This window comes from Manis pentadactyla, chromosome 3 (genome assembly GCF_030020395.1).
Source record: "Manis pentadactyla isolate mManPen7 chromosome 3, mManPen7.hap1, whole genome shotgun sequence".
NCBI lineage: Eukaryota > Metazoa > Chordata > Mammalia > Pholidota > Manidae > Manis > Manis pentadactyla.
In genome coordinates this window covers 113,509,418-113,523,581 of record NC_080021.1, presented here as the reverse complement: position 1 = coordinate 113,523,581, position 14,164 = coordinate 113,509,418, and the positions used below count along the sequence as shown (strand labels likewise).

Sequence of the window (14,164 nt, the reverse complement as noted above, 5' to 3'; positions counted from 1 at the left end):
CAGAGCAGTATCTCCTTCTAATGCAAGAGGCATTGTTTTTATAGTCTGCAAAGGATTTTCTTATGCATTATCTCTAATCTGACAACAACTCTGTAGTAGGGATTGTGTCCATCTACAAATAAGAAAGTGATGCTCAAACCTGACCAAAATTAAACGTCTGGTAAACAGCATAAGAGGCAGTTAAATGCTCTAAGTCTTTCAAGACCAGAATTCATCTTTCTACACAGTATTGTGTGATTTGATTCCCAGTGCTAATGTTAAGCACTGGTACCCAGTGATCTTGCCTGAACCGCAGTAGATCTTCACACAGAACACACTGGTGTGCCCCGGCACTGAACATGCACCGTGGACACTCAGTCTGTGTCGGCTTTCATCATTTGTAATTAACCTACCCACTGAATGGAGCTGTAAGATGTTTATCGTCTTTTTCCTTAGGTGGGTGAATTTTGTTTGCAGATTAGATTAGTCTTTGAACTTTTCCATTTGGGAAATGGGAACACTGGCTGAGTCTCACTGGACCGATACAAGCAACCTTGGGAAACTGCTTTTCCAACATTGCACAGTGGGTTGCCTTGAAATTGGAATTTGGTGGACCCAGCAACTTGACAGAAACTCCCTCTTTTGGGAATTCACTATTTTTGACATATTTCTGAAGGGTTTTCTTGATAACATTTGGTATAGGGATTTAAGCAAAGTTTCAGGATTTCTAGAGAGGTCCTGGTGATGGCAGTGTCCTTCCATGTATATATATGTGTGTACATGTTTTCTGTAAGAACAAAAACTTCATGTTAAATCTTTAAAGAGTATATAGGTTGGATTTTAAAGTCTTCAGAAACAAAATGGGAGATATCTTTTTCTTTCTTTGTGTGAAATTATATTAGTTCTCAAATATCCTTTAAAAGATCTTTTCCTTTCCTCTGCTTCTCTTTCTTATTTTTATTTGTAAGTCACCAGACCCTACATGTCAGCCTGTAGCTGTGCTATTGCTGTGACTAGCTGATGCACAGTCACCCGAGTTCTGTCTCCATAAGCTCACTACAGTTTATTGGTCACCTTTGTACGTTAGCTTATAGACAGATTTCATAGGATTTCATTCATTCACAAGTGGTTTTCCTAGTATTAAAAAAAGCCCCTGGGCAAACAAAAATTTTTTTATTTCTCACTAAATCTGCCAGCAGGCAACTCTTCTGTTGTTTCTCATTTCTTCTCCACATAAGGGGACATGGCCCTAATTTGATAAGTCACATTAAGGGGACATGTGCCTAGGGGAAGAGTTTGATACTTGCATATTAAAACTGCATACACTACATGTTTCAAAGGAAGGATGTAGTCACACTGAAGGGCAAATTTTTTTTTTTCAAACTTTGCTTCTCAATGCTTTTTATAGTAAAAGGAATCAGAGAAACCACCCTATCAGCACATTTTACCACACTTGGTGTTGTAGAAAAAGCTCCTATACCATAAATAAGGTAATTTTACCAGATATCCAGGGCCCGAATCCATCAGCTTTGAGGATACAGCCTTTCAGAAGTCCAATTTTGGAATGTGGTGTTAAGAAACTTAAATTCCTACTTGATTTGACTTTTCATCTCTAAAATTGATTCCTTTGAGCTTTTCTAATTTATTTCCTATAAAACTTCAATTATTTTATTCTTAAAAGACTGAAACAAATGACTGCTTTTAAGAACTAACCAGTTGCTGGCTCTTCAGATCTTAATAAGCATGTTAGCAACCTCAACATGTGTAGGACTTTGTTCTGACACATATTTTTCCCTGAAAAGAACATTGATAATTCCTCATCTGCTGTCATCTGGTTGAGGTCGTTCTATGTGTGCCCTGTTTCTCCTTTTGGGGTGACTAATACTGTGACGGTGGGTACAGGACAACTTCAGGCTCCCTGCCAGGGAAAAACTGGCGACTGCTGTAGATGCTGACATGTCAAAGACCAAACATACCATCCTACCTCTTATTGCATGGAACCATGGCCTGTTAGAGCTCATGGATTCACTTCATGTAGTCCAGCTCCCTCAAGATAATGATGAGGTGGCTAGGACCCAAGGGGTTAAGGGACTCACTCAGCAGCAGCAGCACCAGACTAGAGATCGGGTCTAGAAAATGAAGTAATTTGGTGTCCTAGCTTCCTCGGTCTGTTAACAGAGACAGTTCTCCTCAGTTGTAGCTAAGTATTGTATAGATTGTTATCTTCAGTGCATTTTGTATCTGTTTTCTTCTAAGCCCCCAGCTTAACTCTGATCTTTTTTCATTTACTCCAGTAGCCTGACTGGTATCTCTATCTCTTGTTTCCTCTAATTCACTAGTTCTCAACCTTGGCTGCATATTAAAAGCATCTGGAGAGCTTTTAAAATGCTGATGCCCAGGCCAAACCCCAAGATAATATAATCAGTCTTTGGGCACAGATCCAGGCAGCTGTTCAGTGAGCCTTTCCTAGTGATGCCAGTATTCAGTAACCATTGGGTACCACTGCTCTATCCGCCCTACCAGCTGCTGAGGCAGCACTCTGCTCCTAGTGCTCTCTGCTTGGAAACCGCAGTAGCTTTCCAATGTCACTCAATGTAGTACTAAAAGGAGAATGCCTAATTCCCATGCTCATCCTAGGCCAGTGACTCTTGGAAGTGTGGGCAGAGACCAGCAGATTCAGTATCACCAGGGGCCCTGTTAGATATGCAAACTCAGGCCCCACCCCTACTGAATTAGCAGCTTTGGGAGAGGTCCAACAGGCCTCTGGTGGTTCTGCTGCAATTTGAGAAGATTGAGAGCTGAAAAGCCAATGAGGGTTTTTAAAGAGGTGTACTCTGTTCCTTTCCTCTTTCTTAGTCAGTGCTGGACCAACGATAAAAACAAAACATCAGAATGGATAAGGATCAACAGCTGCCTCTCCTGTGTACCAGCTCAGTCCCTGGCATGGAAACTGGGCATCTCTTAGCTCTGCTTCTCTAACTGCTACAATTTACTGTTCCCCCACATCATCTAAACATTTAATAACCTTTTTGCTTTTCCCTATTGTTATAAATTAGTGTTAAAATATTTGATTCTCCCAAGAGCAATAAACAGATTTTGTTAGTTTCCAGAAATGAATGCTATGATAATGAGACGGTTCAGTCTGCCAGGAGATGTGGACAGAGCTCGACAATATGTATTACAGGTAAGATTATTTTAAAAAGAAAAAGGGCAACAGCAGGTACAGTGTGGAAAAATTCTTCACACAAATAATGTGACATTAAGTTTTAGATACAAGACCAAGTTTGGTCAATTCTAGATTTGAAAAAACAGAAAAAAAATTTCATTTTTCTTCTACAATTCTTCCCAGGGATTCTAATTTAAAAGGTCTTGGGTAGAGCTTGGACATTAATATTTTTTTGAAAACCACCCAAGTGATCCTAATGTGTAGTCAGGGCCGAGACCCATGGGTTTGGAACCAGTCTTCTCCACACCCATCAGTAACATCATTGTTCTCCCAGGCACCCAGCCTTGCCTCCTCATCCTGGCCACAGCTCGACTATTAGAATAGCCTACTCAAAATTGGTCTTTCCTAGTCCATATATAACTGCTATGTGACTAAAGAAAAGGTAACTTAAAAAACTTTTAAACCAACATAGGCCTACTAAACTGTTTTACCTTCAGAGGCTATGCACCTATATTCAGCTATATTGCCATGTATCCTCACTTTTCTTTTGAAGCCAGATCTTTTTGTGTTTTTCCAGTTTTCATGACTATTGAGAATAACCTGTTCCCAAGATCCAAATCCAAAGTCATTTGGAGCCAACAGACCTAATGAATGAGATGCAGCGAGCAATTTTTAGTATGCAAATGTTCAAACTTCAAAGAATCCTAAATAATTATCTTCCAGATTTCCAAAAAGCAAAACCCCTTCAAAGGAAGTATTTTATCCCATGCTCTATGCTATTAGTCAGTAATCTGATATGGGGTACCACCTTTTTGGAGAGTAGTTTGGCAGTACTATTAAAAGCTCAGTCTGAGAGAGGACTGTAGCTGGTAAAGAAGCTGGTATGCCTGGGAGAAGTTCTGGTGTCAGAAATGTTACTACTGAAGGCTCCAGTGGGACTGAAAAGAGAGAAATTGTCGCTTTTACACAAAACAGTGAGGTTCCATCAGGTCTAGACGGAAATGCACTTAGGAAAAACATGCACAGGAATGTTTTCTAAACAAATTTTCCAAAGATGTGAACGTTCTGGCCTCCCCTTCACCCACAGAGTTCCTAATCCCTAATCCCTCATTAAACAGAAATATGGACAGCTAGGATTTACTTACTTAGTAGGATTACTAAATATATGATTAAACGTGCTGAATGAAAAAGAGTAAGACCAAAATAAACAAATAGGAAAGATACAAATAGGATTAAAAAATAGTGCATTCATAAAACAAGAACAGGAAGGACAGTATTTTTTTTTAAACAGTAAGAATGAAAATTAAGAAATTTTAAACAATTGTGAAAAACTAACTCCAAAAGAAGGACTGGAATGTGAAATTGAGGAAATATTGTAAAATGTAAACAGCAAGGGAAGAAAAAAGCTCATAAGAGGATCAGTATAATCATGTAACAAATATCTGAGAAAGAGAATCAAAAAACAAAATCAAAGGAAAAAACCGGTCACCTAGAGAAGGAAGAGATAAAAACTGGCTCACTGTAAACACTGGATGCTAGAAGGCAGTAAGCACAGACTTCAAAATGATAAGGATATATTTTAAATCTAAAATTCCATATCTAATCAAACCACCCATTAAATATGAAGGCAAAGGTCATTATCACACTTAAGAACTAAAAAATTAATTTTTAAACACATTTTCTGGGTAAGGTTTGGATGTTTGGCAAAAATGTGGAAACACCAAGAAAGAGAAAGATGTAGGTACTAAAACCAGTGGAAAGGACCAAAGAGTTGACTGAGAAATCACGCCGGGACTGCAGTCATACATTAGAGCTAGAAAGCAGTGAGTCTGTACCGAATAACGATTACGGCACTGGACTGTCAGGAAATAGAAGCTCCTTTCCCAAAGAGGAGGAGAAGCAGTTACATTCAGAAGAGGGCTCCTATACAATAAGGCATAACAAACAAAAGTGTGTCATATTTTGTGTCAATTGCTAAAGTATAGAAAGTCAGCAGCCTTTCAACCTATTAGGAATATTGAGACAAAGGGATCATTAACTTGAACCATGGAGAAGGCTATCAAATTACACTATATGACTTGATTCTGCTATAAATATTTTTACATCATGGAAATAGTATTAGCGTTCAGCTTTTACAAAGAGCCAACATAAAAACATGGGTACAGAATAGGATGCAAATCTCTACAGTGCAAAGGTAGAGTGAGAGGGAAGAACAGAAGCACTGTTATCCTCTACACATACCAGATAAACTCAGAAGTTGGTGCTACATCATGACAGAGGTCATCATCAACAGAAGAACAAATATGATAATCAAATTAGGAAGCATTAAGTGGACCAAATCCTCATCTTTCTTAGCAAAAAAGCAATAGATAGTAACTAAAATCGATACAGTAAAACCAACAAAAATAGCTGGTGCCTTTGGAGGAAGGAAACATCATTATAACCTCGTCTGTACCTTCATTATGTATATGTTGTTTTTAAGCTTTCACTTCAGATTTTTCACTTATGAATTTTTATATATATATAAACTTAAAAAAAAAACTAAAAGGGAAATTAGCACTTGATACTGAGTTAGGTGCTTTGTATGCTAACAGAATAAAAATTTGCTTCCGTCTGAGAAAAGGACCTCAAAAGAAGTGGGCCACAGAAGCCAGAACTATGAGTTGGAGCGAGAACATCAGAAACACAGTTTGGCCATTTACTAACCTGATCTAGAAGTATGTTCTAATTCATCACAGTAGGAATTTCAGAGCTGATCCAGCAGGTGACGTGCATCTGTTCTGTACCCACAGAGTGATGGTGTGCAGCAAACAGCCTACCTCGCCCAGCGGCACTGCCACGAAGCAGTGAGAGAGATCAGCAAGCTTCGACCATCCCCAGAAAGAGATGCCCTCATTCAACTTTCAGAAATTGTGCTCACAAGAGATAAATGACAATTCTTTCTCTTGTTTCTGGCAGCTATTTTACCAGACTGTGCCTAAAGTATTTTGCGGAATATACTATGCTTCATGTGCAGATAACCAAAAATTTTAAAAAATCATTTCAACCTTACTGGTGGGCAAATTTTTTTTTTTATTGGCAAAGTTTTTCAGAAAACTTTTTAAATGTAATTAAAGCATCTGTATCTGTCATTCTAGTTCTGTAAATTCTAGTTGAGGTATCTTGATGGTTTTATGTGGTATTGTTTACACTGTTAATATCCACATGTAAAGCCATTACAGAAATAAATAATGTTAAAATTCAAATGGTTTATCTTGTTTCACCATAGGAGTAAAGGTCACAAAACCGTGAAGTCTACATTTTAGTCCACATTAGGTTTTAACAGTATCCAAAATTTCATATAGGAGAATGGTTTATTATAAAAGACTATACATAAAATTTAGACAACAGGTTATATACACAAAACTAAGAGAACATTCCACTTGGAAAAATGAAAGTTGCTAACTGGTCACTGGTGGTACTGAAATCATGTTTAAAATTAACAGGGAGAATGCATATGCAACAGTCACATTGAGTTGGTAGCAATAATGGTCTTTAATTTTCAGAAATAAATGTTTTGCACTAGTCTTACCATTTACTATGCTGTTTAAAGTCTAACGGCCAATACATAACTGATGTGAAATCCAAACAAATCTTCAATACACAAAAACCCACATTCGAGTGCTCTATAATATTCTAGGCAATATAGAACTATACACAAGAGAACAATATCCCTCAAACCCTCAGATTAAAAGGAGACAAAGTGCATGTATTGCATTTCAATTATGTCAAAAGATAATACAAATCTATTGTCAGATATATCCCTGCTCACCAATTACTATATGACCCATCTTTTTTCCCAATTTTGTAATTTTTAAAATCCTTTTATGTTGTTAGTGCCAGGTAATGGGTTAAATAGTGCCTATTCAAAAATCAGCTGCACCCACTTCTACAAAAAAAATATGTAAAAGATAATTTCCTTTCATTGAACCAGTATACAACAGTCCACTGGAAAACAGACTCAGCAATCCTTGGGAATTTTACTTACAGAATGTGCACACTCTGGACACATTTTCTCAGCATTGAAAAGTTACTTTAGAAAAGGATTTAGTCTACTGACTTGTAAATGACCATCTCAGGTCTTAAATCTGCAAAAATCAGCCATTGCTGTTGGGACAGGTTGAGATAAGGCTAAAATTTTTTCCCAGGATAATATATTGAGAAAACAGAACCAAATTAGCAATAAATCAGTGTCTTTTATTTATTTTTTAAAGCAAACAAGTGAAGGAAAGGACAAAAACCTTTTGTTCACTTATTTATGAATGGAAAAAATTTATAATGCAAATTCACTCATTAAAAAACCTAGGTACAAATAACCCACATTACAGATAACCCCTTTTTTGTTAGTTTTGTTTCACAAAGAGACCCTCAGAGACTCAATTCATTTCAACAGATTTAAGTATGAGTACTCCAAGTAAATATTACACAAACTGGAAGCATCTTGGATTTTTAAAGTATATTTCAATACATAAATTTGTATGCATGCTTTAAACAAATAGTATATTTCAAGAATGAGAGTCTAAAAAGCATGACCAGCACCAGCATTTAAGTTTTCTGATTTTAATATTAGTCTGACATAGCATTAGTAACCATGCTGCACTGAAACATGTAATGGCACAATTGGAATCATTTGTTAAATATTATACCCTACACCCCCACAATATTTAGGCTGGTCATAAAGTTAACAATGTAAGTAAGTATATAAAGCATAATCAGTTGTGGACAGCCTCTTGTATAAATTGCTGTTTAGCAATACACAAACTGCCTCAAAGATGTATGCTTATAGGTAGACATTCAATTATACTAATAAAAGAGCATGTCCTAAAAATATGGGAACATTTGAAGACAATTTTGTTAACCGTAATAGTCCCACAGTATGACTGAGTAATAATAACCTACTTTAAAAGCAAAAAAAAAAAAAAAAAAAATTAATCAGTATAGTGCATGATTGATTCAACATAGTTCCCAGGGAACAGACCAGTCACTCGATTGCAGACTCCTTCATACCAGCCATCATCATTCTTCTTTATTACGTAAATGATTGCACCCTCCATAAACGATAGCTCATCATCCTTGTCTTTTGTATAATCATATATTGCCACAACTATGGAGAAAAGAGTTGAAGTATCACGTGAGTGCACTATATCCAACATTTTAAGTTTTTAAATGTAATGTCAATTAAAATCTATAGTATAACAAACCAACTATTTCTATGAATATTTTAAATTCTTACACTGATAAACATAGGTAGGGCAGTGGCCAACCATGTGCCTAAATCATTGCTTGGTCTTAGGGCTAACTTGACAATCTGATTAGACTAGATAAGTCAGTAGAGTCTACCAATCTATTTAAGAAGGATCTCTGAATTTTAGGATTTACTAGATGTTTCATTTGTTCAAATATCAACTAAGTAGTAACCATATGAAAAACAACATTTTTGAAAATGACTATTGGGCTAAGCTACACAGCCAGTCAGTAAACCAAAAAACAACACAAGATACCTAATATGAAAATACACTTAATACTGCTGGTTAATATATTCAACTGAAATCCTATTAAACCAGGTTTTATTCATCATGTGATTCATAAAGAAGATTATTAAAAGCTTTTAACATAATCCTAAATCTCAACTCACTGATTTAGACTAAGTGGTCAGCAAACAATGGCCCATGGCCAAATCTAAAACATTACCTGTTTTGTAAATAAAGTTTTATTGGAACCTGGTCACATCCACTCATTTGTGTATTGTCTATGGCTGCTTTTCAACTACAATAGTTGTGACAAGAGACTGTATGGCCAGCGAAGTTAACACTGTACACCTGAAACTAATGTTAGGTCAATTATACCTCAATTTTATAAAGGTTAAAAATACTTAATCTGGCCAAAGACAAATACCAAATGATTTCACTCATTTGTGGAGTATAACAACAAAGCAAAACTGAAGGAACAAAACAGCAACAGACTCACAGACTCCAAGAAGGGACTAGCAGTTACCAAAGGGAAGGGGGTGGGGATGGCGGGTGGGGAGGGAGGGAGTAGGGGATTAAGGAGCATTATAATTAGCACACATAATGTAGGGGGATCACAGGGAAGGCAGTATAGCACAGAGAAGACAAGTAGTGACTGTAGCATATTACTATACTGATGGACAGTGATTGTGATATGGTGTGTGGGGGGGACTTGATAATATGGTGAATGTTGAAACCACAATGTTGCTCATGTGAAACCTTCATAAGATTGTGTATCAATGGTACCTTAATTAAAAAAAAAAAAAAACTTAAGCTGGTCTTTCACAAAAAAATATGTGATGACCCCAGGTTTAAGACTCATTATTTCAACTTGTGAAGATAAATTTCTTAATCCTGCCTTGTTGCCAAGTGTATATAAAGCTAGTAGAAAGTCTCACTGTATCATTCCCAAATTTGTCAACTTATATATAAATAGTCCCACTTCACTAGTTACTTAAATTTGCTTTTTCAAGCCAGAAAATACAGGGAAAAGCAATTCAAGAAGTCTCAAGTTTATCACGCTTATAATAATTACAACATACCTCTATCTGAAGGTACATGAGAATCTAAATGTAAAATATTCAAGACTTTCTGAACAATATGTCTAATATTTACTGCTTAAAACATGAAAAAGGAAAGTAGTCAATTTACTTGTAGCCATGTATTCAACACAAAGGCAGGAGAATATGCCACACATCTCAAGAGCTATAGCTACTTGCTTAAAATCCATTAATCCAATAAAGCCAACTGAAGGGAGTACATTTCAAAGGCAATCAAATGTGACCAAACAGATTACAAGCATTTTTCAGAATGCCACACAAATACAGATTTTAAAATAGCACAGAATTGGAGGGGAAAAAGCAAATTAACTCTAAAAACAGGATTTGTTTCTTTCCCACCATTTCTTAATAGATAATTATAGTAAATGTCAGGCAATTTAGGTAAATTTGTACGTTGGAGTTATACATAATTTTATGAAATGAAATCATGTGATTATCTTTTCTTTTACAAGATCATGTACATCAAAAACCTTAATCAAGCTTTTTCTCATGATGTCCCAATACATTTTTTTTACTTATTTTTATTAAGGTATGATTGATATACACTCTTATGAAGGTTTCACATGAAAAACAATGTGGTTACTACATTTACCCATATTATCAAGTCCCCACCCATACCCCAATGCAGTCACTGTTCATCAGTGTAGTAAGATGCCACAGATCCACTATGTGCCTTCTCTGTGCTACACTGTTCTCCGTGTGATCCCCTACACCACGTGTACTAAACATAATACCCCTCAATCCCCTTCTCCCTCCCTCCCCACCCCAATACATTTTTAAACATTTAAATATGAAAGGTTTCTAATTTTATTGTAAGAGCTTAGAAATTTTGTTTTAAATCTTTACTAATTATGTGACATCAGTAAGTCATCTGACTTCTTTCTGTGCCTTAGTTGTTTCATCTACAAAATGCAGACAGACAAGTAAATCTCCTACAGGAAGCGTATCATTTGAAAACAGCTCATCTAACATTATAATATACTTTTAATTAAAAAAATAAAGAATCCTCTCTTTATATTGGGAACATATAGGGATTAATGCTTAACTAAATCATCTTAGCTGGTAAAGCTATTCAAAAGGTTCAGAAACGGGACTAGATTTTTTTATTGCTCTAAAATTCTATAATTAGGTTATCTGACTTACACCAATTCAATGACTGTATCTTACCTTTCTCAATGTAATTCTTGGGGGCCCAAGCAGGATCTCCATCTGCATATGGATCATTATACTGAACTACTGCAGCCTCCTCATCTTCATAATCCACTGGAGGTGGTGGAGGTGGAGGTGGAGAGTCATCAAACATGGGAATGTCATCTGGTGGAGGTGGGGGTGGTGGAGTTGGACTATCAGCAACTAAAGAAATTCAGATATTTAATTTGAATCAGAAATTAAACTAAAGAAAATTCCTGAGTTAACAGAATTCAAGAAAGCTCTAAGTCATATATAGCATGCACTATAGTAAAACATGCAATGATTAGAAATAAAAGCTTTGAGTGTTAAAGCTTCTACAAATCTTAATAATTTTGTAATAATAAAATAAGCACAATAAGGGTATTAGGAAGTACTACAAATTAATGAATGCAGGGAGTTAGGAGACAACGTCTCTTTTTGCAAGGACTATAGGAGTAAATAAATTTCCTTATTCTAAGGAGCAGGTCAGAACAAATATCACTCTTTAATTAGCCGACCCCCCAAATAAGCCTTATCACGTTTGTCATTTGGACTACAGTCAATGCTATTAATAAAATTACATTAATGGTTTGATAACCATTCACAGTGCATATTCACGTCGTGATATGGTGTTTTAGTTATCTTTAGGTCCCCTGAGACAAGTCTCTGGTGCGTATATATTTGTTTATTTTTATTTGTTTTAATTGGGAAAAAAGAAAAGTTTGTGGTATTAGGTGTGCTCCTATGTGTAGGTTTTCTATTTAAATTTTAAGGTAAAATAAATAATTCTAAGCTAGCAGAAAGATTTTTTGAAGTGTATGCATTCATAATGTTTTTAATATAGAAAGCAAGCTAAGATTTTTGCATTAATGACAATAAAACATAAGCATGGGATAAGGGAAAGCCTAATCCAAAAGATCCAATTTTCTTAGAATACACCCACAACAAACATTTTAAAAATAAACTATTGCAGGAAGATGAAATTTTTTTAAAAAAAGGAACTTATACCATGCAAGACAGTAAAAATGACTCCTACCTCAAATTCTAGATGGCTGTTATGTAATTTAATATGTATGTAAACATATAAAGAGTGAAATGAGAAAATGTCAGTGCTCACTTAACTATTATAAAACCAGATAACAAATGCTCCAAATATTAAGGAATTCAAGGCTGGAACACAACTAATAATTAAATTTCTGATCCACAAATTCCTTAAAGAACTAAAGACCCCTGATAAGAGGAATTATATAGTATCTTCAGGGGAGAAATTCTTAATACCAACATCTAACTCAAATGCCAATTTCTGGGACTACTTAATATGATCAAAGAAAGCAGGCATAATCTATTTGTAATACAGGTTTTAAAGTTTACTCCACCCTATTTGGAATAAGGTGCTGAGAATACAACCAAGGGATCCAGATTTAAAGCATATGCAAATAAAAGCCCTACTTCTATAACCACTTCAATTCTGTCATTTCTATTTTATCCTGTTGAGGGATGAAAAAGACTATTAGAAAACAAATCCTGCATGGTTATGTTCATTCTGATAGCTATCAAACAGGTCTATAACTTACTTTTCCATTGAATGGCTGAACCCATTTTATTTTTGCCCGTACCTTCTCATAAAGCTTTCTTTTATTATTGAGAGAATAAACTGGGTATGAATCGATCCTGACATCTAAGAACCATTGCTCATATCCTAAATCAAGTTATGTATACTTGATTTATATATAACTTACTGGCTTATTGTTTTCACTCAATTGTTTTTATGTCCAACTGCTGTCTGTGAATCTACACTGACTTATCTTCAAATTATACACACAGGGACGGCAGTCCGGTCAATATAATTCTCTGTGCATAATACATTGTCTAACACCATGTGTAGGTTGAAAAATGCTTTCTGATGTTAATCATAAACGGATGTAAACACACTGCTGACTTTTAAATTTAAAGAGGCTCATGTCTTAAACTGAAACACATTATAACTAACAGGTTAACTGCTACATGCATTCATTATCATCAACTGAGGGCCATTAGAAACTATTTAAGAGAAAAAAGAACACAGAAAATTTGTACTTAATTAAACATATAAGATATTAGTATGTAGTTTATCACCAATCTTCCTAAGATGCTTTCAAAGAAAACATATACCAAATAAAGTTGGGCATTCTGCAGCACAAGGAGAATAAATGACTCAAGTTGATATGTTTGGGGGAAAAGAACTAAAAAATGTACCATGGGCTTCTTTAGCAAAGACCATGCATGCCTAAAATTATGTACATTATTGAAAATAATGAGTGTTTTAAAAATTACCAAAATAGTCAATGAGCTTTAGACCCATTAAATGGATGTTTATAGTGGCTAAAAATATTTCCTAAACATTTTTGGCTCTAAGGCAGTTCAAAAGGTTGAACTGGCTAAGTTTTTAAACTCTTGCAGGCTTAATTTTTAAGTTCTTACAGCATTAAGGACCAGCAATTTACGCACATTTACTTATTTTTAAAATTAAGACTCTTATTTCTGTATGTTTAAACATAGTTTTCAAACAAATGTTAAAAGGATAATTTACACTCAGAAACTTCAACATTCTGAAAACTACAGTGTTTTATAAAAAGCCCATGAAATCATACATTTCTCAACGGGAGGGACTTTAATCAGACTATTTATATTCTTCCCAGAGCCTAGCACATGACACTGAATAAACAAGTATTTGACTGAAGGAAGCAAGGAAATGTGGGGAGTAACACAACAGGGTCAGTAAAAGCTGAACAATGGAATCTGCCACAATGTATTTTCCTGAAAAATGGGCTATTCAAAAGGGTTAAATTTATTCAGGCCATTCTGAGATTTATTTGCATGGTGCTGGTCCCAAATGAAGTAAATTACTAGACCACTTACCATGTTAATCTCAACAACTGCTTTGGCATAATATAATTCAGTAATAGTGGTATTTTTCATTTCGCCAAATAACATTCATTATGATCATGCAGTTAGGATTTTACATTTTCCAGAACCTCAAAATAATCAGGTAGTAATATAAACTACTCTATCCAAATTAAATCCATACATTCAAAAGAATTTCCAAAAATCACTGAGCCTGACCTTCCTTCAGAGAAGACCTAAGACTGACAGATGAGCACATTCAAGAACCATCCTCAGGGGGCTACATGCAGCCAAAACATGAAGAGGTCCCTACATCAATTATCATCTTAAAATGGACATATAGCATGGATGCAGTTTAC

General features: G+C 35.4%; 2 protein-coding genes across 15 annotated transcripts in view; one reads left to right on the top strand and one right to left on the bottom strand.

Moving 5' to 3' along the window:
* The window catches only part of PDSS1 (decaprenyl diphosphate synthase subunit 1), a 50,179-nt gene extending 43,825 nt beyond the window's left edge, over positions 1 to 6,354 (top strand). For 3 of the 5 annotated variants that reach the window (XM_036920261.2, XM_036920260.2, XM_036920267.2), the window contains 2 exons: positions 3,083 to 3,163; positions 5,938 to 6,354. In XM_036920261.2, the coding sequence (XP_036776156.2) occupies positions 3,083 to 3,163; positions 5,938 to 6,078 (222 nt within the window). In that variant the 3' untranslated portion in view covers positions 6,079 to 6,354. Of the gene's footprint in view, positions 1 to 3,082; positions 3,164 to 5,937 lie in introns of those variants that run through there. The other 2 variants (XM_036920263.2, XM_057498313.1) reach the window with 2 other exon arrangements.
* Positions 6,355 to 6,373: 19 nt separating this feature from the next.
* The window catches only part of ABI1 (abl interactor 1), a 151,931-nt gene continuing 144,140 nt past the window's right edge, over positions 6,374 to 14,164 (bottom strand). For all 10 annotated transcript variants that reach the window (XM_057498311.1, XM_057498304.1, XM_057498312.1 and 7 more), the window contains 2 exons: positions 10,920 to 11,105; positions 6,374 to 8,288 (listed from right to left, as the gene is read on the bottom strand). In XM_057498311.1, coding sequence (XP_057354294.1) covers positions 8,113 to 8,288; positions 10,920 to 11,105 — 362 coding nt within the window. In that variant the 3' untranslated portion in view covers positions 6,374 to 8,112. The remainder of the gene's footprint in view (positions 8,289 to 10,919; positions 11,106 to 14,164) is intronic.